Source organism: Natator depressus, chromosome 4, assembly GCF_965152275.1.
Source record: "Natator depressus isolate rNatDep1 chromosome 4, rNatDep2.hap1, whole genome shotgun sequence".
Taxonomy (NCBI): domain Eukaryota; kingdom Metazoa; phylum Chordata; order Testudines; family Cheloniidae; genus Natator; species Natator depressus.
Window position 1 is genome coordinate 116017924 of NC_134237.1, and position 27545 is coordinate 116045468.

Sequence of the window (27545 nt, forward strand, 5' to 3'; positions counted from 1 at the left end):
TTTGGTGTAAAGGACCATCTATCTCAAAGGCAGGCTTGCCTAGGTGGCAAGATAGACCAGAGTGCTCAAGGGGACTGTCTGTGACTCCATGTTAAGGCCGTTCTAGTGCTTGAGGAGTTCACACTTGATACTGTGTTGGTGTACTGTATAGAACACACAATCGGTTTGTGTCCTGTTTCTTAACAGTCTGCCCTGAGGTTGGCACTCATGGTTGTAAGCCACTCTAGACAGCTTGACAGCTATATTCAGGGCTAAGCAGGATTTGGTCCCCTGGAGAGTTTTCCCAGCCTCTCGAGGTCAGAGCACCTCCTATTCTCACCTTCCCCAGTGGGTACTGTTAGTCTGCCTTGCTGCTCAGCTCCCTCGACCTCCACTCTGTCCACTACCTCACCCACAGATCATGGGTGCCCTATCCAGCTTTGGGCTCCCACAGGCAGAATCTGCAAGAATTGTTTCAGAACCATTAGACCCATGATTGTCTCCACAAACAATGGGTGATGAGGTCCCACTACCACTGGGCCACTACTCATGGAAATGGCTCAGTGTGGAACAGGTGAGGATATGCCTCAAGTCAGTTCCAGTCTGTCTAAAATGGTAACTTTTATCTCTGGATTTGAGCCAGACTGCTTGTCATTCAAGGCTTGGTATACTGCCTCGGCCTCTCCTGTCCCCTGTCAGAAATGGTGCCACCCTGGCCACCCAAGTTGACTCCTTCCAGCTGGCAGCACTGGCCACTCACTCAAAGGTGCAGAGGAAAGCCTCAAGGTCATCTTCTGAGCCCAACTTCACCTACCACGGCCTGGCCTACCTGAGCTGCCCTCTTCAGGACCAGCAAGACTCCCTGGAGCCCATTTCTGCAGGTGCTTCAGGAACTGTTTTTGTTGACCCCACAGGAGTTGTGGCTGACTGTTGTGATGCCAACAGCTGGATGTCTCCTCCCATCCTATCCTACTAAAAAAGGAAGGGGGGAATCCACCAGGTAAACCCTGCTAGCCATCACTTCTGCCACTGTCCTTTCTATAACTGCTTTCCTGTTCTCCACTTTTTCTTATGCTGCCTCATCTTTCTCTCAGTTCCAGAAGCTGTCTGCCTGCCCACATTCTCCACCACATATAAGGCTACCGGCCTATCTTCCCCAGCCAAGGAAGGAATTACATGACCTCCAAGTCTCTTTCAGACCCTTCCTTCAGGGCACGGTTTATTAACTCAATCAAATAAAGTCACACAGTAACACAATACCAAGTTATTCCCCTGACCAACCCAGGTTGCAGGGGGTCCTTTCAATCTGCATCTCTCCCTGTTCCAGGGCCAGTCACAAGAGCCAGCCTCAGCTCTCAGCTGACTAAATTCAGCCCTTTATCCACCTGATCCCTTCTCAGCTGGATTAGATAATCAAACAGGGCTGGCTGGACTCAGGGTCACTGGCCCTTAAAGGTGCAGGCCAGCCTCTTACAGTGTTCTATGCAGGCAGACCCAGTCTGTCCATGGAGCCCCCTTGAAGTCAGCATAGCTCTGCTCACACAGAACAATTTACAAGATGGAGGCCTTAGACTGTAAGCTCTCTGGGACAGTCCGTTGTATTTTGTGTATGTACAGTGCCCATGCGGTCCCAATTCTGATTGGGGCTCCCTGGAATGACAGCAATATAAATAATAAGACTAAGAATAATTTAGCAAGGTGACAGTGATGTAGTACTCTTGTGCTGACGATGGTGGTGACAGTTGTGGTAACACTGATGTGGGGCGAAGGAGTGGTGAGTTACCTGCTGTGCCTGCTGCAGCAGCTCCATGCGCTCATGCAAGATCTGGCTATCAAACTCGCGGCTCTGCCTCAGGATCTGCCTCCGCACCTTCTCCACCGCAGCTCGCAAATCCTCCCTCTGCACGTCATTCAATGACTCACTCGCCCGCCTTCCAGGGTCCTGCTGCAGAGCGTTATACAGCGTGGCTTCCAGCTCCTGGATTTTCTAATGCCAACCCAAATCACACACAAACAGGCTCACGTTTGAATACAGCAGGCAAACAAACCAACACGACAACAACAACGCTTGCAAGCCAAGCTTAACGGGGAGGAAGGACACAGCTAGAGAGCAGAAAAGCAGCACTCGTGAGCAGTGAAGAGCATTCCATATACCGTGCACATGTTCTTATGAGACTGTTTCCAGCATGGGCCTTGTGTTCTGTTCAGTTGAATGATCGATTTGTTTAATTTAACCAGAGTTCACAGTATGTGTTGGGAAAGACAAAAGATTCAGCATTTTCCCAGATGCCAAGTTTTGTTCAATTCAACCAGGGCCCCACTGCCAATTCTGAGTTAAAAGGTTAGTGCCAAACAAGTGTTTTCCCTCATTGCAGCTGGATTGTGAAATCAGCCTAGGGAATAAAATTGTTTACAGGGCATCAAAAAGAAGAACTGCAAGTGATATAACAACTTACTGCAAGAAAAAGCCTGTCACTCATTTCTCTCTCTCTGACCCTACCGTTCTAATCTGCTGTTATTCCAGGTTTCCTTCATTCTCTTTGTTCTGAGTTGCCATAAGCAATTCCAGAGACTCGTCTCTCAAGGGGATCAAAGGTTAAAGCACAGAATCAGAAATTTCATCAAGTTAAAGAAACACCTGTGTTTTCTGGTCTGTCAGGGTACTTGAGGGCTAGGGCACACCAATAGATCTTTTGTTTCTTGTTAGTTTCTCGTCAATTTTACTTTCAGTTTCTCATGCACTAACCAAATGCGGCAATATTTGGGAGGCGAACAGCAGAGAATGTTAAAATCCAAACAGAAATCTATATTCACCGACTAAAATAAGACATCTTATTTCTTTTATGTTTTGTTAGTTCAGTTATGTTTTGTATGATCATATGAAAGAACACCATCCAGAACAACATTATTTGGATCTAAATTATCTGGTAGCAACCCACTAAACCTCACAACACCTTTGTGAGATAGGTAATTGTGTCTATTTTACAGATGCATAAACTATGGCAGAGAGAGTTTAAATGGGTTGCCCAAGGTCACATAGTATTAGGAATGGAACCCAGATACCCAATCTCCCAGTTACCTCCTTTAAACACTAGACCACACTGCTTCCCTAAGAATTCTTTTCCAATTTGAAAAGCCTACAATATGTAAACAATTCTTCATGCCACAATACTTCTGTTTCTTGAGGTTTTACTCCACCTAATGAAGCTGAGTGCACTAATGTGCTAATTCAGAGGATTTTCCTTATTTTGTTGCTCAACCTGAGATGACCAAAACCTGTGATTTTATTTAAGAAGTCTATAAGAGGTTAAAATAGATAGGATGGAAAGGATAGACATCTCTGGGTTTGCAGAAGTTAATGGCAAAATATTTACAAATAGCTGGAAAAATAACATTTGAAATGTTTTATAGTCATTTTCTGCATATTTTACTCATGATCACCATACACACTGTTAGCCTAGCTCTGGCAATCAATTCTACCACCAAAATGTTGCATTTTGCACATTTTAGAATAACAATTCCAATTATTTTAACCCATTTCCTGCGTCATCTATCCTCCATTTAAGTAATTTTTGGTTTCCTAATCTAGCAGAACAAAAAATCATTTAAAAAAGAAGAACCCTATTTAAATTTTTTCATCTGTATTTTATCAAATCTGATCAAGCATGAAAATTTAATGACTGTTCTTTTCCTACCATGTAAGCCTGGTCCAGAGCTTGTTTCCTGTAGTCGAGTTCTTCCTCTAAATAACCCTTCTGTTTACTGAACAGGTCCTGAGCAATAATAAAAACAATGGAGGGTTTGTTCTTTATCCTAAATCATGAGGAATCACAAAGTTCACCATTTTTTTGTACGCGATCTCTCAGTCACTGTCACCTGAAAGCAACTGAGAACCTGAAGCCATGGGTCATATTTATAGTTAGGCTATTTAGAGTATTAGATTGATTTTTTTTTTAAAAAAACCATCATATTAACTATGTGTATCTAGAAAGCACCTTTCCTTTGATGATCTCTAAAATACAGTACAAACCTTAAGGGCAAGATCCTGCCTTTATCTGACAGAGGCACACACAAAGGAGGGAGAGAGGGTGAAGCATGTCCACCAGGTATGTAGTACAAGAGCCATTATTTACACAAGGCAGGCCAAGAGAGGGAAGAAAATCATGTTGTTAAGTGCACTTCACTGCTCCTTTGAAAATGAGTAATATATGCCCCTGAAGGGTTCATGCTGCAGACCTCAATCTATGTACTAGCTTGCCAAGTGTGCAGCTATGTGCTCTAGTCAGCAAATTGTGTTTGAATTAGGAAGTGGGGGGGACTAGCTGATGTGGGGTCCAGGACCCCTCCTTAGTGCAAGGCAGAGATCCTGCTCCATTGCAAGCATAGAATAAAAAGAGGTTCTTTATGCCCTCTGGTTCTCATCAGACTTGCCTGGCAGAGGGCAAGATTTGGTTCTAAATTTACATTACTCCTATAGAGGTAGGTAACTCTGGTCTGAGATGGGTAAACTGAGGGCCAGAGAAGTTAAGGGACTTTGCCTACACAGTTGCAGAAGCTAGTATTAGAACTCAGGGTTTCTGAGTACTTTTCAATCACTAAACTCACTCATCCTCATAATAATACCTTATCTGTACGTTGCTATAGCACGTTTGTTCCTGACCAACTGGCCACCAGGTGTTTTACAGACCACCTGTATATTATACATGGATCATATCTGCTGTCACTGAAATGCTGAACAGATTAGGATTCCATGGAACTCAATATCCAAAACTGAAGCTCTAGGAAGACTGAGTCTTAGAATGAGACTCTAAATAGTTAGAACTTAGCCAGTACACAGAGACCAGCAAACTTGCTCTTGAAAAAAGTGCTCTGGAACTTTTAATGAGCACAAGTAAACACCATAATCAGGCTGGAAAATACTAGCTTTATATGATTCTTTTTTGTGGTGATGGTGCTCATAAACAAGTAGTCCAGAAAGCAGAAAGGCAGTTTGGTCAGACTTACCATTTATAGTCATTTTTATTTAAAGATAAACTTTTGTGTTTCCTCAACATATGGAACAAAAAGCAGTTTCAATATAAATCCATGTACCTTATAATAAAGGCCTTTAGCTTTCATTAAAAATACAAAATGGGCTAGTGTACGTATGTGTATAACGAAAGGCTTTTAAAAACAGAAAGCTTTGCCAGAAATTATTGGCCTATGTCAATAATAAGAAAAGATGTTCAGATTGACTCCGGGTTTTGTTTGCTTTCAAATGCAATTCCCAATAATATCCGTGGGAACTGTGCACATAAGTATAGGGACAGAATTTGGACAAACATCAGTAATTAGTAATAAATCAAAATTCCAGTTTGAAATGTTATTTGGCTTAAAAGAAAACTGCTCAGCCCAGTAACCTGACAGTCTGAAGTGTCAGTAAGCATAAGAACTAATTATATATATTGTTCCTTATTATTGGAGGTACCCCAGTTGTTGAAATAAGCCATTATTTCTTACAATGGCAGCATGGAAGTCAAATATGGGAGACTAGAATAAGGTTCCATGCTGTTTTCATTCTGATATAATTCATAAACAAACTGTAATGTTTAATGTTTTCAGACTTTATTAAACATTGGAGTTCTTTCAATGATCCATGAACCAATATAAAAGCAGAATGGGAACTTATTTCAGTCTTGGATGCTGGATGTTTATTGGCAATGGCACAATTATTGTTAATTATTTTTTTCTATTACAGCAGCACCCAGAAGGGCCCAATACAAGATCCAGGCCCCAGTGGGTGCTGTACAAACATGTGATAAGAGACAGTCTCTGCCCTAAAGAGCTTGCAACGTAAGTAGACAGGAGAAAGGGTGAGAAGGGAAACAGGCACACGGAGGGGAAGTGACTTGCTCAAGTCCCAGTCTAGTGCCCTAGCCATGGGACCACACTGACTCACAGGTGATATCACCATCATTTAAGCGAGGTGGCCACTACCAGCAACAGGAGTCAGAAATTGTAATAAGGATGGGATTTTCAGAAGCACTCAGCATTGGTCTAACTCTACTCCCACAGGAAGCAGCTAGGCCAATGCTGAGCACTTCTGAAAATCTCACCGTAAAATACATTTTCATATTTATTACACAAGTTAAGCCGGGCAAGATGTGACTATTGCTTTTGAGACTGACAGATTGCTGAGCTGAGCAAATACATACAGTTACTTGGTGCGTAAATACTCAGAAGCTTGAAGTGAACATGAATTACAGATATCACAGATTGCAAATGAAAACATGTATATGTCAAGTTAGAGAGACACAACATATTTGTTCCAATTTACTTTTTAAAATAATCTAGTGTTTTCCATTTTTTCCTGAAAAACATGTTATTTTTTTACATTTTCCAACTCAGAGTTACAAATACAGTCATTCTTGGTGTAATACAGATAAAAGGGCCCACACCTTGCATTACATGATTATTAGTATCATGCCCCATTCTCAAAGGCAGTGCACCAGACAATGAGCCAGGAAAGCCAAATTCTAATCTTGACACTGACAGCCAAAGGCAAGAAAGTCACTTCACCCATCAGCCTCAGTCTCCCTTTCTGTAAGATGGGGATAATGTTGTTTATCTATCTACTGGGAAAATGTATGGCAAGGTTTAATCAGAATTTGTACATCAATTGGAAGATGAAAAGCGCTACATGCATGATAAATCAACAAAACTAAACATTCATTCAGAAAATCTTCATACAACATACAGCAAAAGGAGAGCTTAGTATCATATCAAATTTGTAGTGAAAGACTTAATTGCACTTTGGAATTCATCCATCCTTGAGAGGGAAGAGAGGTTATGGCAAAAAAGCAGAAGCAGGCAGAGGACTTCATTAGTTGAAATTACACACCAAAGGCCAAATTAATCCTGGGTGCAATTCACTGAAATTTGACTCCAAGACTCCAAAGAACCTGCTGTTGCCAAACAAAATAATATACCTAGAAAGCACACTGACAGGTTTCATACTATTTGCTTATTATACCCTTTTGGGTGATATTTTGCAGGTACAGCCATGTTTCAGTCTCAGTTGAATTAGTTTTTTCTCTACACACCAAAGGCATTAGCCATTAAACAGTGTTTTATAAATCTATTCCTGACAGCACCATGCGGTCATCCCCACTACAAAGAAAACGGCAACAACATGTCATCGTGTTTACCGACTTCTCTCGGAAATGGAGTTCTAGCTGAGCGAGTGACTTTTTTAGAATGATCGTTTCTTACCTTTTCATTCTCCAGGTCCATCATCTTCTGTGTCAGTGCAGCTTCTGTTCCTTCTATTTGTTTTAGCCACTATATGAACACGGCAGGAACAAGAGGAATAGAAAAAGGTGAGAATACAGCCCTTGGAAGGGCATCATTGAAAGTTAACTTGTTGATGACAGTGCCAATCGCATGCTTCATCCCCCTCCCCCACACCATTAACTGTTCAGCTTTTTCAAACTACAAATAAATAAATGAGAAGGAGGGAACTGGGAAGACTAATTATGAGTGGAGGCTGCTGCAGTGCCAGGTGCCTTCCACCTCTAAAGGCCTAGGTTCAAATGCGACTGGAGTCAAGAAACCAAATTAATTGATGGTTTCATCCTTGCTGCTCCCCAGGCACATTTGTCCACATCACAAACCCACCCCATTGATGTCAGGGCCCAACCTTGCAATACTTTCCTATGGTAACTTAAACCAGTGGGAGTATTTGTATGACGAAGGATTGCAGAATCCATCCTTTATTTGGCGCAATTCACAGCATTTACTGGGAGCAAGCTCATTACTAGAACAAGAGGGGCATTGAAGGTGAACAGGGGCGTGTGCAGGAATTTAAATTTGACCACATTCTGTGCCCCCACTGTAGCCCTGGGGCCAGAAGAGCTTGCTCTCCTCACTGCAGGCCTTGGGCCAGAGGAGTTCTGTGTCCCCATGTCCCTGCTTCCCCCCAAACCCCCATTGGGCATTGCCCTGGAGGTGAAGATTAAGATGGGTAGGAAGAACTGTGTGAAGAAATTCATGCAGTGGCTACCATCCAATCAATCTCTTATTATTATGCTTTAAAAACTGTGACCAAGATGAAAAGAAGAAAGGTCATTGCATTCCAACTGTAAGATGATACACAGTGGAAACTACAGTTATGGGCCTTGAATATTAATGATGGCTAAGAGTATGCTAACATTCAGCTTTACGGGCTGTCACGATGGATGGGAATTCTCATTCTTGTTCATGGTTTTATTTTATTTCATTTCTTCATTGGGTTACAGGATTCCCTTACAGCACACTCTAGATAATTTTGGTTTTTGGTAGGGCCAGTTTTCACTGAAGTCAGTAGGAGCTTCCACATTGACTTTAGCAGGAGCAAGGTTGGGCACTTAGAATATTAAGTAGAAGAACTTTGGGGGGAGTGATGAATCTTTGGTAACTTTTGTTTAAATAGCTTGATTTAACTCTGATATGTGATGTGATTTAGGGCTCTACTGATATTTAAGGACAGACATTGGGCCAAAAAAACATATTACCTCACCCACCTCTGTCCTATATATACATACAGACACACTAAAATGTCATGGTTTCAAATAGCTGATAGTCATTTCTTCCCTCACTACCTGATGAGACCTAACGACAGAATTCTGCATTTTCCTGCTAGCAGCTGAGATCAGTAACACCTAAGCATTAACTGCGCTGCACCTTTGACCTTAATTAAGAGCATCACAACAATAGGCAGCATCCTGCCTATTTAAGCATTAGACCCCATGTTCAGCAGCACCTTTTCAGTTCACTTTAAAACCGCTTAACAGGGAGGCCCAGAACCCTTAATTCTTCATTTGTGGCATTTGCCTAATTAACGTGGTAAGGAAGGAGTCAATGGACTGAATGGTTGGATTTGGTAATTAGAGCAACTCAAATGATCTACACTTGTGACAGGAAGCTGTTTCTACAGTAAAGAGGATGGGGAAAATCTGATTTCTGATTTAAATGACTCTGTGATTGAAATCCAAGGTGTCTGTCTCCCACAGATACATTTTAACATGCAGAAACTTCAGTGAGTTACTGCTGCCTCCATGGATTAGGAGGATTGTTTAGTGCAGGGGTGGGCAAATTACGGCCCGGGGGCTGCATCTGGCCCTCCAGACGTTTTAATCTGGCCCTTGAGTTCCCGCCAGGAAGCGGGGTCCGGGGCTTTCCCCACTGTGTGCGGCTCCCGGAAGCAGCAGCATGTCCCGCCTCCAGCTCCTACACGTAGGGGCAGTCATTGGGCTCCGCACGCTGCTCCCACCCAAGCGCTACCCCAGCAGCTCCCATTGGCCAGGAACTGTGGCCAATGGGAGCTGCTCGGGCGACACCTGCAGACAGGGCAGTGTGCAGAGCTGCCTGGGCATGCCTCCATGTAGGAGCAGGAGTGGGGACATGGGAGCTGCTTGAGGTAAGCGCCACCTGGAGCCTACACCTCTGACCCCCTCCCACACCCCAACCCCCTGATCCAGCCCTGATCCCTCTCCCGCCCTCCGAACCCCTCGGTCCCAGCCCGGAGCACCCTCCCACACCCTGAACTCCTCATTTCTGGCCCCACCCCAGAGCCCACACCACCAGCCGGACCCCTCACCCCCCCCCCGCACCCTAACCCCCAATTTTGTGAGCATTCATGGCTCACCATACAATTTCCATACCCAGATGTGGCCCTTGGGCCAAAAAGTTTGCCCACCCCCTGGTTTAGTGGATAGAACATGGAACGACCTGGGTTCAATTTAATCTGCCTCGTGCCTCAGTTCCTCATCAGTAAAATGGGGATAATACGTCCCTGCCTCACAGGTGCGCTATGTGGATTAATTCATTACTGAGTTTTAGTCATTAATTGATTGTTAGGCACTCTGACGACAGTGGTGTAAAAGTACATAGACAGACTCTCATGTTAAAATGTGTGTTAGTTAGAAGGACAGAACCAAACACTCCACCTTTTTGAACAAGCTGATTAAACAGTAAGACTACCATAGAAGTCCTCCTCTGGTCAGCTGAAGACTAACAGAAGTACTGTCAATAGGAATAGTTCCTATGAGGTAACCAAAAACAGATTTTTTGCAGAGGAGGTGTAAAAGATACCTGCTATTTTCAGAACCGAAGCCCCTTTTGTAATTTCTTTTTCTATTGTTATAAAGGATTTCCCATATTGACAACAAACTCACAGTTTATTCTTAGAGGCAGGACTGTTGTGATTGGACACTAATGGAAATAACCTGCAAGAGGGTTATTTATCTATATAAGAGGGCTAGCTTGCGTGACCCTTACTCTCTCAAATAGTCCCATTGATTTCAGTGACACTGCTCTGGTGAATATGAACCAGCTTGAGTGAGGACTGCACAGTCCAGCCCTTATTGCTTGTGTAATTTTGCTCTTCCTTTTGTCTACTGATCTAGCCATTTATCATAGATTTTTCAATTTTTTCTCATTAGAGTTTAAGATCTATGATTGTCTGTTGTAACACAGTGACAGATACAACATTTGTAATGGTTTATTCAGTTTTATTTTGTTTACACTGATAACATAGTTGAATCATTAATCAATTAATCTGAATGGTGGAGTTTTCATGCTAGACTTCCATTTTGAAGTTCAGAAATGGACCTGTGCAGGTATAGATATAAAGCTATAAATGGCAGACTTATTGGGATGGGGCAATATAGCAGCTTCTTCAGTAGAAAGGAAATGTCTTCCTTCCTAGCCAAGTTAAAATGGAATAATTATTGGCTTCATTACTACGTTCTCTCTACTAATGAAGAAAGTGGAGAGCAAGTTCTACCATCACATTGAAGTGGGTGACTTGTCTAATTTATCTGTCCTGTGGAAAATATTTTTGGTCCTATCCTATGACAATGTTGAACAAGCAAAGATCACATTTACTAAAAGAAATGTATTCCCTCTTGGACCTTTTCCTTCTTCTTTCACTCGTAAGTATCAGGAGATCATAATAATCTGCTCTGTTTGATCACAGATCTGTTGCTGAAGGACATGGACGATTATTACACAAGAAGGAAAAGGCAGCAGGATAAATCAATGGTGCGTGTGCACATGTGCATGTGTGTGAGAGAGAGTGATATCACACAAGTAATTCTCAGCTTGAGAACTATTATTTGAATAATAAACGGTTTGTTATATTACATTTCAGTTGTCCGATGGCTACAACTGGTTTTTAAGACTATGGGAAAATGAAATTGCTATTTCCAAGACCAGTTGACTTTATTTTTATACTAGTGAAGACTGCCAGGCATACCAGTCGGGAGATAAACATCCTTTAGTAAGGAGTTTAGAAACCTCTCCACCTAATACACAGCGGCACAACCAGCTGCACTGTACTAGCTCAGTGAAGTCCCAGGAGAGGCCCTAACAACAGAAATACTGAATCATGTTTTCATAATTCTATCTTCCCCATATGGCACAAGAAGGGAGATAACAAGAGATGAATGCAATTTTCAAAAGTGCTTGAACTGTGTGATCCAAGAGGTAAAACATCATGCAAGTTAAGGTTATAATGAATTTCTCACTAACACACTGTTAGATAAAGGAAAGTGTGGGACGTTAAAGGGCAGTATGTATTTTTAGACCATTTTGAAAGACATACATTTGTGGCTGTGTCATGGAAAGATATTAAGGGTCAATTGTTCAAGAACTAGCAGCCTGTGTTCTTACAAAATAGTGCACAGATGGCACATGAAAGGAGCGATCCTGTGAGGTGCTGAGCACTTTCTTTTTCTACTGACTCCATAGTAGAGGATGGTATTGAGCTCCAGGAGGTTTTCAGAACCTTGGAGACGTGGGCCCAGAACTGGTCTTCATTGTATGAACCCTGCAAAGCACTGAGAACCTCCAGTGATGTGCTGAGCACCCTCAATTCCTCAAAAGGTCACTGGGAGCTGAGGTTGATGACATTTCCCAGATTAGGCTTCTTTTATCCCAAAGTTTTTTTACAGCTTTGTTTTAATGGTAACGTCTCCGGAGGAAGTTTTCATTTTTAAAGTTATATTTTAAATATTTGAATGTATATTCAGGCTCCCCACAAGTACAATCCCAATAAAGCCACAGGTTATGATGCCTCCATGCTCACATCCATGTTAATTTAACAGAAAGGCCATGCGTCACTGACAAATCATCCTTCCAGTTCTAGGATGGTATGCTCAGTGTTTATGCAAACAAAAAACTTTACTGAAATCTACCTTTTCACAGAGGGAAAGTACAGTCCCAGCTTGGATTATGGCAACCTGTTCTTCATTTCTCAAATTCTAAAATACAGAAAAGATGCAACTGTATTTCACATTGGATTGTAAATCCACTCTCCAAAACAAGTGAGAGAGATCTTGATTTTATTGTATGTATCACAGAGCATTGGCTCTCTTTATTTTTTAAAAAAAACAAGCACAGAAAATGTCCAGTGACAAATAAATAAAGCTAAAGTGAATACAGTCCCTACACTTGTTAGTTCAATGCATCATTCTCACCATGCCTTGCAAAAAGAGCATGGTCTAGGGTGGCCTCATGTAGTGTTTTTTTTTTTAAAATGGGAAAAATGTCAATTCATTGGACTGCCGTCCTAATGCAAAAAAATCTTGCACTGAAGCCAAGGGAGCACTGAAGAATTAGACCTGTTATTGAACAGAGCAATACTGATTGCTTTGAAAGTGCTTTTGGATCTCACTGCATAGAACATAATCTAGAGCCAACCCTCAAACTTTGTGGATCAGACTAAAGTTACGGTAAAATCTTTCCTTTCTAAGGTATTTCTAGGGCACCCTTTGTTGTAGAATCTAAACTTCTGTGTTACTATTTCAGGGAATCAATATAGAAAAATGAGCTTTAAGTTATTTCCTACTCTTAATTTTGTTCTAACCTTTATTACACCATATCTTGTGCATTCCCTGTGCCACAACTTTTAGTGCCACTCACCAGCGACCCACATCTGTCCTGAAAAACACAGATGTGACTCCCATTGAAGTCAATTCCCACTGAAGGGATTGCATCTATGCTGGCAAAAATGGGCCCTAACATTTGGTATTGAATATGCAAATATAGCCATAAAAAGTCTCTTAATGCATATTTGCTGGCATGCCATTCCACGGGAGTAACTGAAATAAAGGAATTGTTACCCCATTATCTCCAAGGATATCAAGCTTCTTCATAAGTTCAGAAATATTCACATCCTGGAAAATATTTTTAACATTCATTATTCATAAAGGAAAAAACACATCATTAGATACTAATTTTTTTACATGGTCTTTATGCCCCTTTGCATGCAAGAAGACTCCAAAAGCTGAATGTTAGTTTTGCATCACGGTGACACAAATGCTACTGTTATGTTAACAGTGGATCAAATGGTACTCAGTTATATCCAGCAACCTGGGTATAAATGAGGACAGAATGTGTCTTAGCACATTTAGATTTATCAACTCACTGAAATGTTGAAATTGGGTAACAGGCTTAGAAAAAGATCTGGTTTGGGGAGGAAAAAAGGTGCAGCAGATTGGGCTATTGACATTTGTGGGAAATGAGGTGCTTAAGTGCTTCGCTGAATTCGGTCCTCCTGAATACATTATAGGAATCATAACCGATGTTGGAAAAGGTGCCACTTTTCTGACTGCAACTGTACATTCAGTATTGAATAAATGTGGAGCCGTATGACAAATCAACTAATCATATCATACAATTATGTTCTTCCCTACCCTATATTTTCTACAGTTTAGTTCAAGCTACTTCTAAATATCTCAAGTGACTGGCCTTCATTTCCTTTGGAAGAAGAATACATGGCAGTCTAGGAGACCTCTTTCCCCTGCTATTCATCCTAAACCCTCCTTTCCTCAGAACTTGACCATATCTTTTTCTTTGCAGAAAAAAAATATTTCTTACATCTGAATCACTGCTGTACTTTCGAAGGTAACCGTGATTTAAAGTGTTCATATGATTCCACGAGTGTTTCTGATAATACTCCTGGTTAGCTAACCATCGCAAGAGCTAAATGAAGCCACATCTACCTTTATTCCTTCCTGTTGACAGAACAGCTGAAGTGCACTTCCATTGTTTTCAGGGAAGGTGGTTATATGGAGGTTAAATGCCGGTGACCTTCGTTCTCTCTCCTGAGGAAAGATTTCATTTAAAAAAACAATATATTTGTGATTATACAATAATGTCAGTTTCTTCCCGACTATCCCAAGTTATTCAAGACAAACCTAAATTTATCGATATTAAGAAATCCACAGATCCTTATTTGCAGTCAAAGCACATAGTGGTTTTCGTGCTCTTCAGTATCCTTTAAGGTTTTGGTGTAATTTGAGCACTAAAGTCCTGATTCAACAATCGAATCCATGCAAGCAGAGCCTCTGCAACATTGAAAGTCACAAGGCTCCATGTGGATACACAGGTCCACTTGTATGGATCCAATTGTAGGGATGGGTGACTTAGACATTCCTCTAAAGTATTTCATGTTAGGTGGAATCTTTTATTTAATCTATTGCTTTCATGAGCAAATAATGACTATTGTGAAGAGGCTACAGAACAAAATATCAAACAGTGTCAAATCATATTATGACCTTGAGGAGATTGTATCTATTCTGAAATGACATGCATTTTTGTTCTGAAAACTTTCAGTAATAAAGCTAAGTGTTAACTACAGTAAACCAGCAATGAAGTTAGCTAAACCCTACATTTCAGCATTTTAATTCCTCAAACCTAGCAATTCACTACTCGTCCCAGGTTTGTATAATACATTCTACTTTCTATTTTCTGTGCCAAGAAGAAATCCTTTCATGTATACGATCTCTAAAATTATAACATTCAAAATATATTCAGCACATTTCATGCACTGCTTCATCATTATGATCCATTATTTCAGTGGAATAGCTGTATTCCTACTTTCAGCAAATGAGGGTCTTTTGTTAAATTTCGATGTGCTTGTGAAAGTAGCTGGATTGAAAGATCTGGAAGCTGAAGCTCTGGGCCTTATTCAGAACAAGAGTAACTCTGCTGAAACCAGTGGAATTACATCAGTGTAAATGAGATTAAAATCACCCCCCATCTTCTATTCACAAAACAGAGGTAGCATGGGCAGACAGCGGTTCTAGCTTCCCCACAACTCCCTGCAGAAGAGTTTTGGCTCTGTTCTGCAGAGATAAGTAGTAGTGAAGGGACAGTTCAGTTTCCATGCTCATTCCATCCATAGTTTGGCTTCCAAAACTACAAATGAGGGAAATTTTGTTAGTTGATTTGTGATATGGACACTTGTCCTTTAGGAAAAGGGCTGCAACCACGGTGTCATTTCACTGGTCACCAAAGGATAATGAGTTGGTTAATGAATTTGAAGCTGCAACCAAGAGGTGAAAGGCTCTGTTTCACATTGCCTTTCTCCCATGTACTGTCTCCTAAAAAGTTTTTTTTTCTACTTAGTAGTCTAATTTAAAAACATAGCCATGCCAGTAAGTGAGCTTGATGATAACAACATATACAGAAGGAGGGATTCAATCCTGAATTGACCTAATTTAAAGTGAAATCTAAGTTTAGTCTTTTGGCACATTAAACTTGTCAGTATTTGCCTGTGCTAAATGATAGACAATTGACCCTGTTTTCTAATCCACTCTAATTTTCATCTGAGAGAATTTAGTTTATCACCATGCATGAAAATACTTTCACCAACAGCTGCATAATTTTGCTAAAGCAACCACTCTTGTAATTTTTGTGACTATGCACTTGTCCATCACTGAGAGATTTATTTTGCATGCCTTATTTGCAATTTCATGAAAATCCTTCAGTTGTTATTCAGTAAATAGGTACTCAACAAGGAGAACAAACACATTGTACTGAACAGTTCAGTTTTCATTTGATTCTTTAGTTAAATGTAGGAAGTTCTTATGCTAAACATGGTTTGAAGAGTTTATTTTTAAAGATGTAATATGCACCAGGTTACTTTTACCAAAAATACTTAAATTTTGGAAAGCTGGTTGTTAAATTAGCTGCCAATTTTAACTAACTTGTTCTGTATTTTAATTTAAAGTTGCTTAATAAAGTATACAGAATACAAGTTACTTTGCATTTTTAATTTTCCAGAATGACTAGTGAGACAATAATATCTCACAATGTATAATCTGTATTACATGCTATGGACATCAGACTATACAGATGGTAAAATAAAATGGTAAAATAAAAGATTTTAAGAAGAGTCAAAGATTAAAAGCAGAATGACCACACAGCATGATGAAAATAAGCTTTTCATCTTCACCATGGAGGTTATACATGCTAAGGATTTTGGTGAAATGAACTGGATGAAGAAAATTATGGAACAGTAACATTGAGAGTGTTTTGTAGAGTTTATTCTAGAATGTAAATGGTGTAAAAATGTTGATGGCCTTTTCAAACTGGATTTGCTGTTATCAGTTAATGTGACTGTGTGACAATGCATCACACCATATTGTGGCAACAGTTTAGCATCATAACATTCCCTATGATCCCATCTATGAGGTGATGAGCACCGTCCATCCCCATGGAAATTATAAGCCCTATCTTAGATCTACTTTAATAAATAGCCTATTCCATTTACTCAAAGGAAAGTATTTGTGAAAGAAGCTTGCTCTGAAGAACACATTACTTTCACTTGCACAAGTTATAGTTGTGCCTCACACCTATAATTTGCAGTTCTGGTTGTAAAATTTGACTTTGACATTTATGAATGTCTCATCCACGTTCTATATCAGCAGAGAAGAGACTTCAGGTAAGTGAAATTCTTTTAAAAATGTGCTAAGAAAATTTGCTCTTTTAAGTTTGTTTTATTTACATTAGTGTTGTCAATTTGAAAATCATCTTAAAAACAATTACAGGTTGATGTGATGGAGGTGTCAGATCCTTAGACTTCGTTGCATGCAAGATGTGAGAAGATGTGTTAATTGAAACAATGCCAACCAAGTCTATAATATGCATACCATGTGATTTCACATGCAGGAAAGGTGTAGTTATGGAAATGAAATAAATAAAAAGGCAAAATATTGCAAAACAAAATATTTTATTAGGTGCAAAACAAACTATATGCAGTATATATTAGCTATTTTACATCTTCATAAAAATTAGTGAGCATTCTCTCCAAAACATATTAAGGCAGTGGTATTCATTTTCAGAATTCAAACTTACAGCATTTAAAAAACCCCTAAAATATTTCCACCTTACACATGCACCAGTGAACTTTACATGAATTTCAACTTGGGTTCAAACACAATTTCTGCTCCATTTGAGAGTTTACAACTGAGAGAATCTCTTACTTCAAGTTCAAGCACTCTGAATTCTAACAGCTCATTCTGGTCTTTTGCATCCTGCATCTCGTTCTTCAGCTGATTCTCTTCCAGCTCCATTTTGTAAATCTAAGATATAATAAAATATCATAACACTAAGCTATGGAAAAATCTGTATATTCAGTTAAGTGCATTGATTCTTGACACTTGTGGTTAAATTAAATTAAATCCTCAGCAAAGAATCCCTTATTAAAATAGTAGCAAGAGTTAAACTAAGTAAAAAAACTTGGGGCCCAAAATCCCTTACCAAGTTCCGAATCCAGGAAACATATATGTATGTTCTTTACTTTATGCATCTTACTATCACAATTAGAGTGGATTTGATTGCTCATGTGGATAAAGTTAAGCACACAAGTGAATGTTTATAAGCACTGACTTCAAGTAAGGCCCACATGGTTGGATGGATGGGCCCCAAGTCTTGGGAATGAAGAAGGAGCCCCACATTAGGAAGCACTTTACTGGTTCATGAATAGACACAAACCCCTCACTGAGAGTGGACAATGATTATCCTTGCCTGGGGCTTTCCTGCGACAAGTCTACATAAAGCCATTTTGGAAGCAGATATCAGAAGTTGTGTATAAAACTGCAACTAAAGGGAAAAAATGCATGATGAACTTCTTTTAACACTCAATAACACTGGGCTAGAAGTGAAGAGTATTTAAACTAAAACGGTCTGTTCATATTTACTTTGCACCACTTTTTAATGTCATAGTACTTGCACTTAGTTCTTTAAATCTTCAAAAAGCTTCCCAACACTAACTAAATAACATTCACCACACCCCTGTGAGGTTGGCAGGCAAGTATTTACAGCCTCCATTTTACAGATGGAGCAACTGAGCGCAGAAAGGTTACATAATTTGCTGAAAGCCATGCAGCAAATTGAGAGCCATTGTTACAATTCAGGACTTCCTGGCTCTCAGTGATGTGCTCAGGGCAAAAGGTATAATGTTTCTTTCCTATGGCCTCATCTTGGGAGGTGCTGAGTGCTCTCAACACCTTACAGGATCGCTACTTAACTTTTTACAATCAAATCCAATTTCCTCTCAGGCCTAATTATAATTCTCAAATCATAGAATATTAGAGTTGGAAGAGACCTCAGGAGGTCATCTAGTCCAACCCCCTGCTCAAAAATTTTGTGCCTTGAGGCTGTAGGCTATTTAAACAACAGCAAAATGGAATATTGCAAGTGCATTACAGAACCTTTTCCTGAGTCCAACCAAAAGCATTCTTGTCTGACCTCCTTATTTATATGAAAACAAGGGGGTGTATGACAGCTTATACAGCATATGGCACTGCTTATAACATCAATAAAAGTGTCTGAATAAAGTATAATTCTAGTGGTAGTTCTTTAGTCATGGATCTTTCTTTGGCTCTCTTATTTTATTGAATTAATAATTTTAACTCACTAATTAAGAGGCCTCATTCTCTGAGTGCCCTCAACTCTCTCCCCAAAATCCATGGAGGGTATTCAGCACCTTGAAGAAGTCACTCAGCATCTCAGGCCCTAAATGGCAATTTTCTATTCTATTAAATCATCCAATAATACAATTTTAAGTGATCAATGTTGCTTGAAATACTTGGTTCTGCATTTTTAAAATTTAATTTAAACAAGTGATCCTATTAACTAGGGAACAAATTAAGTGGCACTGACCATAATCTGAGATTTTTCTCCAGTTCTGCTATACTTTTTTTTTGGCAAAGCCCAGCTACCATTCCTTTATTATTATTGCTTTACATTTATACTGTGGTGGATCTTCAACCTGATTGCATCTCACTGAGCTAGAGATTTTACAAACATAGATTTCATAATAGCCTTTACCCCCCAAAGAGCTCACAATTCGATAACACTTTAATCTCACACTCTCAGTGTAACCATTTTTGGACAGGGAAAAAAAAGTTAATTTTACCTTAACACTTCAACACTTAGCACATCAGTTTCCTTTGAAGAGTAGAGATTAGATGGTACCTAGATTCTGAACACATACCTTTTCTAACAACTCCTGGTTTGTTCTGATAAGGAGCTGCTTTTCTTCTATCCATTTGGAATCCTGTGGGAGAAAAGAACTCAGTACAGTAATAAGAATTATATGATTTCACTCATTACTGCACAACCAAGTATAAAATGAGTTCCACATCAAAGAGCAAACCCGTTGTAAATATTTTAAGGACTGAATAGCTTCCAAAACTGATGAAAAAGTAATAAATCCCTGCTTCTTTTTAGTCTGGCTTTTCTTCTGTCCTACTTTGTTCAACCTAATCATTTACACATTAAAACTTTAAATGTTAGCCTCTAACAATTTTGGAGTAATGTCGTCAATGTTCATTTAACGTATATGTTGTCACGTATTTGCCCATCTTAGTTTAATATTACTGGTATTGGAAATTGTGCCTTCTCCGTCACTCAAAGGGTTTCAGCTTGCCCAGTAGCTCTGCTTTAAAATGTAGATCTTTTAGCTCCATTATATTTCCCTTATGGGGAAGTGCAAGGAAAGCATTTAATGATCCATAAGTAGTGCAACGAGAGTTCAGAGACCTGCAGTTAGCAGTCCTCAGCTGGCAGTGAAAATGAGTCTGATGTGCAGCCTTTCAGGTATGGAATAAAAGGGAAGGTGATGGTGGTAGGTGAAATCATACAAGACCCCCTTCCCCATTAAAAGGTCTGTATTTCCATTTGATAAAATGGGGGCCTGAGCCAAAGTTCACTGACATCAATGAGTCCCTTTCCACAGCCTTCAATGGACTTTGGATCAGGTCCATAAGGTCCAGTAAGGCCCATAAGGTCCAATCCTGCAAAAATTTACTACCACTGCTCAATACTGTTTGCGAGATCAGGCCCATATTGCTCTAACAATAACTTCAAATACTTACTTGAGTGACACACTTATTCCAAATCAACCAATTAATTTTCTATCTAACAACAGGGAAAATGTATCTGAAATCTAAAATAGTTCTAGTTCAGTATTAAGGCTGAGATTTCCTAAAATGGCAAGGGATTCGGACACCCAATACCCATTAGAAATTAATGAGAGCTGGGCAAGATAAGTCCAAAGCTGCTTTAAAATCTCAGCCCAAATCATGTTGATGCAATAACTATTTACATCAATGAACCTTTGCAGACACATTTCACACAGATTTTTTAACTATTGCCACAAAATAAAATGATCAGTTATTTTAGGGTATTTACTAATTTTGCATTGCCCCTACAGACCCAAGACTGGAAAAGTTCATGTTTATTTTCATGCAGAGGTTACTTCTTTGAGAGATGGAGGATTGTTTTGATTTGTTTCAAAAGAATTTACTAGACTGAATGCTTAAAAGACCAGGAAATAGTTAAGATGAATATAAGAAAGGCCATACTGGGTCAGACCAAAGGTCCATCCAGCCCAGTATCCTGTCTACTGACAGTGACCAATGCCAGGTGCTCCACAGGGAGTGACCATAAACCGGTAATGATTGAGTGATCTCTCTCCTGCCATCCATCTCCACCCTCTGACAAATAGAGGCTAGGGACAACATCCTGGCTAATAGCCATTAATGGACTTAACCACCATGAATTTATCCAGTTCTCTTTTAAACCCTGTTATAGTCCTAGCCTTCACAACCTCCTCAGGCAAGGAGTTCCACAGGTTGACTGCGCTGAGTGAAGAAGAACTTCCTTCTAAACCTGCTACACATTAATTTCATTTGGTGGGCGCCCTAGTTCTTATATTATGGGAACAAGTAAATAACTTTTCCTTATTCACTTTCTCCACACCACTCATGATTTTATATACCTCTATCATATCCCCCCTTAGTCTCCTCTTTTCCAAGCTGAAAAGTCCTAGCCTCTTTAATCTCTCCTCATATGGGACCCCTTCCAAACCCCTAATCGTTTTAGTTGCCCTTCTCTGAACCTTTTCTAATGCCAGTATATCGTTTTTGAGATGAGGGGACCACATTTGTATGCAGTATTCAAGATGTGGGAGTACCATGGATTTATATAAGGGGCAATAAGATATTCTCCATCTTATTCTCGATCCCTTTTTTAATGATTCCTAACATCCCGTTTGCTTTTTTGACTGCTGCTGCAGACTGCGTGGACCTCTTCAGAGAACTATCCACGATGACTCCAAGACCTTTCTCCTGATTATTTGTAGCTAAATTAGCCCCCAACATATTGTATGTATAGTTGGGGTTATTTTTTCCAATGTGCATTACTTTACATTTACCCACATTAAATTTCATTTGCCATTTTGTTGCTCAATCACTTAGTTTTGTGAGATCTTTTTGAAGTTCTTCACAGTCTGCATTGACTAGATGCATTGACTAGAATTAAAGGGACAAAGTAAATTGTGGAGAAATGAAATCTAACATCCAGTTTAATGTTTAAAAAGCATTTAGCGATGCTCAGAGGAAGGGAGGAATACAGTGGCAAGTGTTATTCTCCAGTTTTGGCCTGCAAAGCAAACAGGAAAGAACTTGACATGCTGAGGGGCCAGTTTTCTTTCCAGTCTGCTTTGCACATATTTTCCATCTACAAATTTGACTATTTTAATCTACAGTGAAACACATGCCTGATATGGATTTCCTCCTTAAAAGTTTAATTTTGTGAGACAAACAAGGTCCTTTCAAAACTTGGCTATTTGGGGTCTGATCTTGCTTTCAGGGGAAACTGAGGGCGCTCAGCACTTAACAGGATCAGGTCCCTATGTATCTCCTTCCAGGGCCTTATGTTGTCTAATATTTTTGAGAGATGTGATATCATTATTAATTATTATCAAATGATAAATAACCCTTTTCACTTAGTGCCTTTCGTACAGGACCCTCAAAGTACTGTACAGAGGTAAATTATCATCATTATTCCTATTTTACATCAAAGGAAACGCTGGCAAAAAGAGCTCAAATGGGGTTAATGAGAGCCTTTGCCACATTTGAAAATGGGATCACTTATTTAGCCATTTAAATATAGATTTGGGAGCCTAACATGAGGCACCTATTTATGAAAATCTTGGCCCAGATTTCTGATCTTGACTCTTTTACTGTCTGCATGTTTAACTTTAGAAAAGTCATGTAAACTCTCTCTGCCTCAGTCTCCTTAGTTGAAAAATAAGGATGATAATCTTTAGACACCCATTTTTTAAAATCTGTCACCGGATTCATAGTGCCCTGCTCTAAGCATTAAAGAGGACTGCCTCACCTCAGAGGGAACAGTTCATATTTACTACTAAATCATAATTATCCCAAGCTAAACAACAATTTAAAAAATCACATTGTGCACAGAAAGTGAGTTTGTTTCAAATAGAAATTTATTTTGTCAAATATAGGTACTAACAATTTATTGTTACCATATAACCAACCAGTAAGCAGATGTGGATGTGTCAGAGCCCCCAGGAGTGATTTCTGATGACGTTTTAAGGCTTAGTTTACATACAAACCCACAGAGACCATTTTTTTTATTGCACAATACCACCACCACTTGCGCATTTAATTTCTCTGGATTACTGGGTGATTAAAGAGTGTAGTGTGGTTAAGAATCTTAAAAAGTAATAAATGGTCAAACCTAATTTCCAAGCAAACCTGTTAAATGCATCAATTTGGAAACAAGTCACAAAATTTATTTTTTTTACATATATATTCATGGTCACTTCGATCTAATTTACATGGATAGTGTTTAGACTTTACATATTCAGAGTCAAATAGTTTGTTAATGCTTTAGGTATGCAGCAATTGGTCTTCAATACCTGCAGCTTTATTTACCAATATACTAAAGTGACAACAGCAAATCCTCAAGAGGAGGTAATCCTTACAAGTTTATTTACTCCCTGAGGGAGCCCTCAGGGACTTGGAAGATTTTAGATTTTATAACCTACTGCACAATTCTGTTGTTTTGTTTTATTTTATTTTACACACACACACACTATTTACACAGCATTTACTAAGAACCTTGGCGCTTATGGGCAAGCTAACACTATTGTTTATATTCTCCTTAATTTGGTAAAAGGTTTCTTTGTACTCATGCAGCATTCTTAAGGAATACATCTTGCATAGAATAAATCATTATAAAATGAAGTGAACTTGAAATAAAAAGGTTTATGAAATATTACTATATTAATGTTATGTTTTATTCACCTTTCACAAATATACTTTTGGATATTTCTCTATTTTTCATCTTATTGCTATGCATCACTTCAATTTTTAAATGAATTTTTCAACAATAAACATAGTATAAAAATAATACATCCAAAAAGTTCTGAAGAGGTACTTGTAGTTATGCAACTGAACATCTTTAAAGTGCACAATCATAGTTCTGTGCTATTTTCCTGAAGATCCTGAACACTGTATCTGCCAAGAGCCAGGATTTATCCTTGCTAAGTACTGACAAAAAACTACATTTAGATCTAGGTCCCAATTTCAATGTAAGTGATGTGGATAAAATGTTGCAAGTAGCTCCCAGTAATCAAACACACGTTCAGTGGTTCATTTTCCAGCTGAAATGTGCGTGGCAGTAACAATTTTATAATTCTTCCAGCCAGGGCACCAAAAATGGTCTCAATGGGAAATTCATAACATTCATTTTGTTGAAATTATGGCCAAAACTTTTCCAGTGAAAGCAGAAAACCAGAGGAAGGAGAAGGGCCTGGGCTGGGCAAGAAAAGGGAACTGGTTTTAACAACCATGTGCATGCAGACATAAGCATATTTTGTTTTGAAAGACAAATCTTCAATAGGGTTTTTTCCAGTCTATACAATATGTTCCTTTAATCAGGTGGTCCAACTGGTGGAATGGTAACTAAGTTGCATCAGACACATGAATACACCAGCAAGCAATGAAGATGACAAGAGCGCTGCTGCATGCAAGGGAGAAGATGATTTGACAGAGGGCATTAAGAGAGCCTTTTACCTGTCCTTTTTCAATCAGAGATTTCTCCAGATCTTCAATTTTTGCCTGGTACCTGAGGAGATCAGCTTGCAGCTGTTCACGAGTCTGAAAAGGTATAAAAGTGTGCACATGCTGTCACAATGGCCAACTGATTAGGATGTACACTTCAGATGTAGCTCCATTTTCTCAAATATTCAATTACTGCAGAATCAAATATTGATAAGTTCAATATTTCCTGTCCATTATCAGCCATTGAGGTGAATTTTAATTGTTTTCAATTAAAACAAACATGTTTATTTGTATTTTATTTGATAAAATATTTACCTCATTCATTTCCACACAACTCTTTTCCTTCATAAACTAAGAAACACTAATCTGACGTTTTCAATGGCAAAGCACTTTCTAAAAAACTGGTGCTATAAAATCAGTAACAAAGCCAGTAATGATGCTGTTTGCAATACTTGGCATTTATTCAAGATACTTTTTTTAAAAAAAGAATTGCAATAAGTACTAAATAAGTCTGCTGTGTGTAAAATGTGTATGATGATAAACTTAAATACAGCTCATTGTACCTGAATACTGCATACGATCCAAAAATAGGAATTCATGCCATATGCCACTGACAAGCCAGTCAGTTTTATTTATATGGTCTCAATTCTTCAAGATAAGTACTGCCCTAATGGATGTTGAGTTACTTCAGTTGCAAAGCATCCCCAATTGGAGCTTGAACATACGGGGCGCTGAGCACCTCCTGCGAAGTACTGAGGCCATCATTCCTAAAGGACAACTGGAGGCACTTAGGCCAGAATTGTAAAGGTCGTTTGGTACCTAGAGAGGCAGTGGGGTGTCAAGTGGGATTTTCAAAATCATCTATGGGGCACTTTTAAAAATCCCACTGAGCACCTACCTGCATCTCTAGGCATCTAATACCTTTAAAAATCTGGCCCTTGGTAATGAACAGGATCAGGCCCTTGCTGAACACACTCAATTTCACCCAATAGATGTTGGGGAACATTCACTACCTCCCAGAATTGAGCCCCCTAAGACATAACCAGTTGAAAACCTTCTAGACCAGTCAGCTGTTAAAGAGACAAAAAAACCAGTCAGGCCATAGGGTAAAAAGAATGACTATTTCAAATTCTATAATAAAAGTGCATTTCCCCAAACGCCTAAAATGCTATTACAGAAAAAATGAATCCCCAATGCCTCCCTCTCCCTCTAACATAGAGAAAACATTTAATGGTTTTATATAACTGTCAAATACATAAATGCCTGGGAAATCTTACTTTAATAAAATATGTATTTATGTCCCTTTTTAAGAAATAAAAATAACTTCTTTCCTCATCCTGGGGACAAAAATGAAAGCCAGCCATGATTATGTGATTAAGAGCTGCATGGCTGGCATTATGTTAGCAATCCACTGTGCCCAACAGCAAGGGCACAAACTAAAGGCAGAAATTGATAGCAGATGTGCACGGGAAGACTTATTTTCTTATTTAAATTAAAATGCCACTTATTAGTTTTGGAAGGTGGAATATTTTCATGACATTTTCTTCGACTCTCCTATATACCATCATAAATTTTAGGGGCTCTGACCACGAACGTTAAGAGTAATGTTCAAAGTCAATGGACACAATGAGGAAAAACAACAGGAAACAATCAAATGCACCAACCTGGTGGAGTGAGGACAATCAATGGGACACAATCATTCCAGGGTACAAAATATATCAGAAGGACAGAACAGGGCGTGGCGGGAGGGCAGGGGGGGAAGGCACTATATGTGAAAGAAAATGTAGAATCAAATGAAATAAAAATCTTAAATGAATCCACATGTTCCACAGAATCTCTATGGATAGTAATTTCATGCTCTAAGAAGAATATAACACTAGGGATCTATTATCGACCACCTGAACAGGACAGTGATAGTGACGATGAAATGCTAAGGGAGATTAGAGAAGCTATCAAAATAAAAAACTCAATAATAGTGGGGGATTTCAATTATCCCCATATTGACTGGGTACATGTCACCTAAGGAGGAAATGCAGAGACAAAATTTCTCGATACTTTAAATGACTGCTTCTTGGAGCAGCTGGTATAGGAACCCACAAGGGGAGAGGCAACTCTCAATTTAGTCCTGAGTGGACTGCAGGATCTGGTCCAAGAGGTAACTATAACAGGACCGCTTTGAAATAGTAACCATAATATAACAACATTTAACATTCCTGTGGTGGGACGAACACCTCAGCAGCCCAACGCTGTGGCATTTAATTTCAGAAAGGGGAACTATGCAAAAATGAGGAGGTTAGTGAAACAGAAATTAAAAGGTACAGTGACTAGAGTGAAATCCCTGCAAGCTGCACGGACACTTTTCAAAGACACCATAATAGAGGGCCAACTTAAATGTATACCCCAAATTAAAAAGCACAGTAAAAGAACTAAAAAAGAGCCACCGTGGCTTAACAACCATGTAAAAGAAGCAGTGAGAGATAAAAAGGCATCATCTGATCTGGGATCACAAACAGGAAGTTGGTATGGCCTCCTAGATAAAGATCTGCACTAGCACTCAGGAGATCCAGGTTCTATTCCCATTGTGACTACTGGGTGACTATGGGCAAGTTTATTTTGTCTCTCTGTACCTCAGTTTCCCCATCTGCAAAATGGGGATAATGATACTGGCCTCCTTTTTATCAGTAGGTCTCAAAAAGCTCTGCAAAATGCTATATAAAAAGCTAGGTATTATTATTAATATGTGCTAACCATTATTGCAAGGCAGAGTTAAGGTTGCTTGGGAGCCTGACAAACCCGCAACCCACCAGGTAGGTTTGTCATGGAGGTCACGGATTTCCATGACTTCTGCAGTTCAGACAGCCCCTGTACCAGATGCACTGGCCGCTGCTGGCGTAGTCTCGGGCCACCTTGCCTTCCTCCCCTATGCAGCAGCAGAGTTTGGATGTGGGAGGGAGCAGGAGGTTGGGGCATGGGGTGGGGTGAGGCAGGCTATGGGTGGCGCTTACCTGGGGGGCTCCCCAGAAGTGCAACGTCCCCCTCACTCAGCTGCTAGGCACGCTGCCTCCACCCAGAGCGCTGGCTTCACAGCTCCCATTGTCCAGGAACTGTGGCCAATGGGAGCTGCAGGGGTGGTGCCTGCAGACAGAGGTGGCCAATTTCTGTTGCATTGTCTTTTTGAATTAGAAAGCGTTACTTAAAAACAGGGCTATTTTAAACCAGTGTGTGTGTGTGTGTGTGAGATAAAAAAAAAAGCCAGGATAAGATGCATTTTGAAACCTCCTTTCCGTACAGGTTTGATAAATCTAGAACAAATGTTTCACTATATTATCATCGAATCCTCAAAAGCACGTAATACATTTACTGCATGCAGTCCACTGA

General features: G+C 39.6%; 1 protein-coding gene and 1 long non-coding RNA gene across 6 annotated transcripts in view; one reads left to right on the plus strand and one right to left on the minus strand.

Moving 5' to 3' along the window:
* The window catches only part of LOC141986788 (uncharacterized), a 29670-nt gene extending 13755 nt beyond the window's left edge, over window positions 1-15915 (plus strand). The window contains exons 2-4 of the long non-coding RNA XR_012639360.1: window positions 7246-7337; window positions 10976-11040; window positions 13711-15915. This is a non-coding gene — a long non-coding RNA (uncharacterized LOC141986788). The remainder of the gene's footprint in view (window positions 1-7245; window positions 7338-10975; window positions 11041-13710) is intronic.
* Window positions 1-27545, minus strand: part of JAKMIP1 (janus kinase and microtubule interacting protein 1) — a 257995-nt gene that overhangs the window by 39871 nt on the left and 190579 nt on the right. For all 5 annotated transcript variants that reach the window (XM_074951703.1, XM_074951707.1, XM_074951705.1 and 2 more), the window contains 9 exons: window positions 24180-24263; window positions 19286-19348; window positions 17271-17369; window positions 14004-14105; window positions 13122-13175; window positions 12195-12260; window positions 7231-7299; window positions 3675-3752; window positions 1763-1966 (listed from right to left, as the gene is read on the minus strand). In XM_074951703.1, coding sequence (XP_074807804.1) covers window positions 1763-1966; window positions 3675-3752; window positions 7231-7299; window positions 12195-12260; window positions 13122-13175; window positions 14004-14105; window positions 17271-17369; window positions 19286-19348; window positions 24180-24263 — 819 coding nt within the window. The remainder of the gene's footprint in view (window positions 1-1762; window positions 1967-3674; window positions 3753-7230; window positions 7300-12194; window positions 12261-13121; window positions 13176-14003; window positions 14106-17270; window positions 17370-19285; window positions 19349-24179; window positions 24264-27545) is intronic.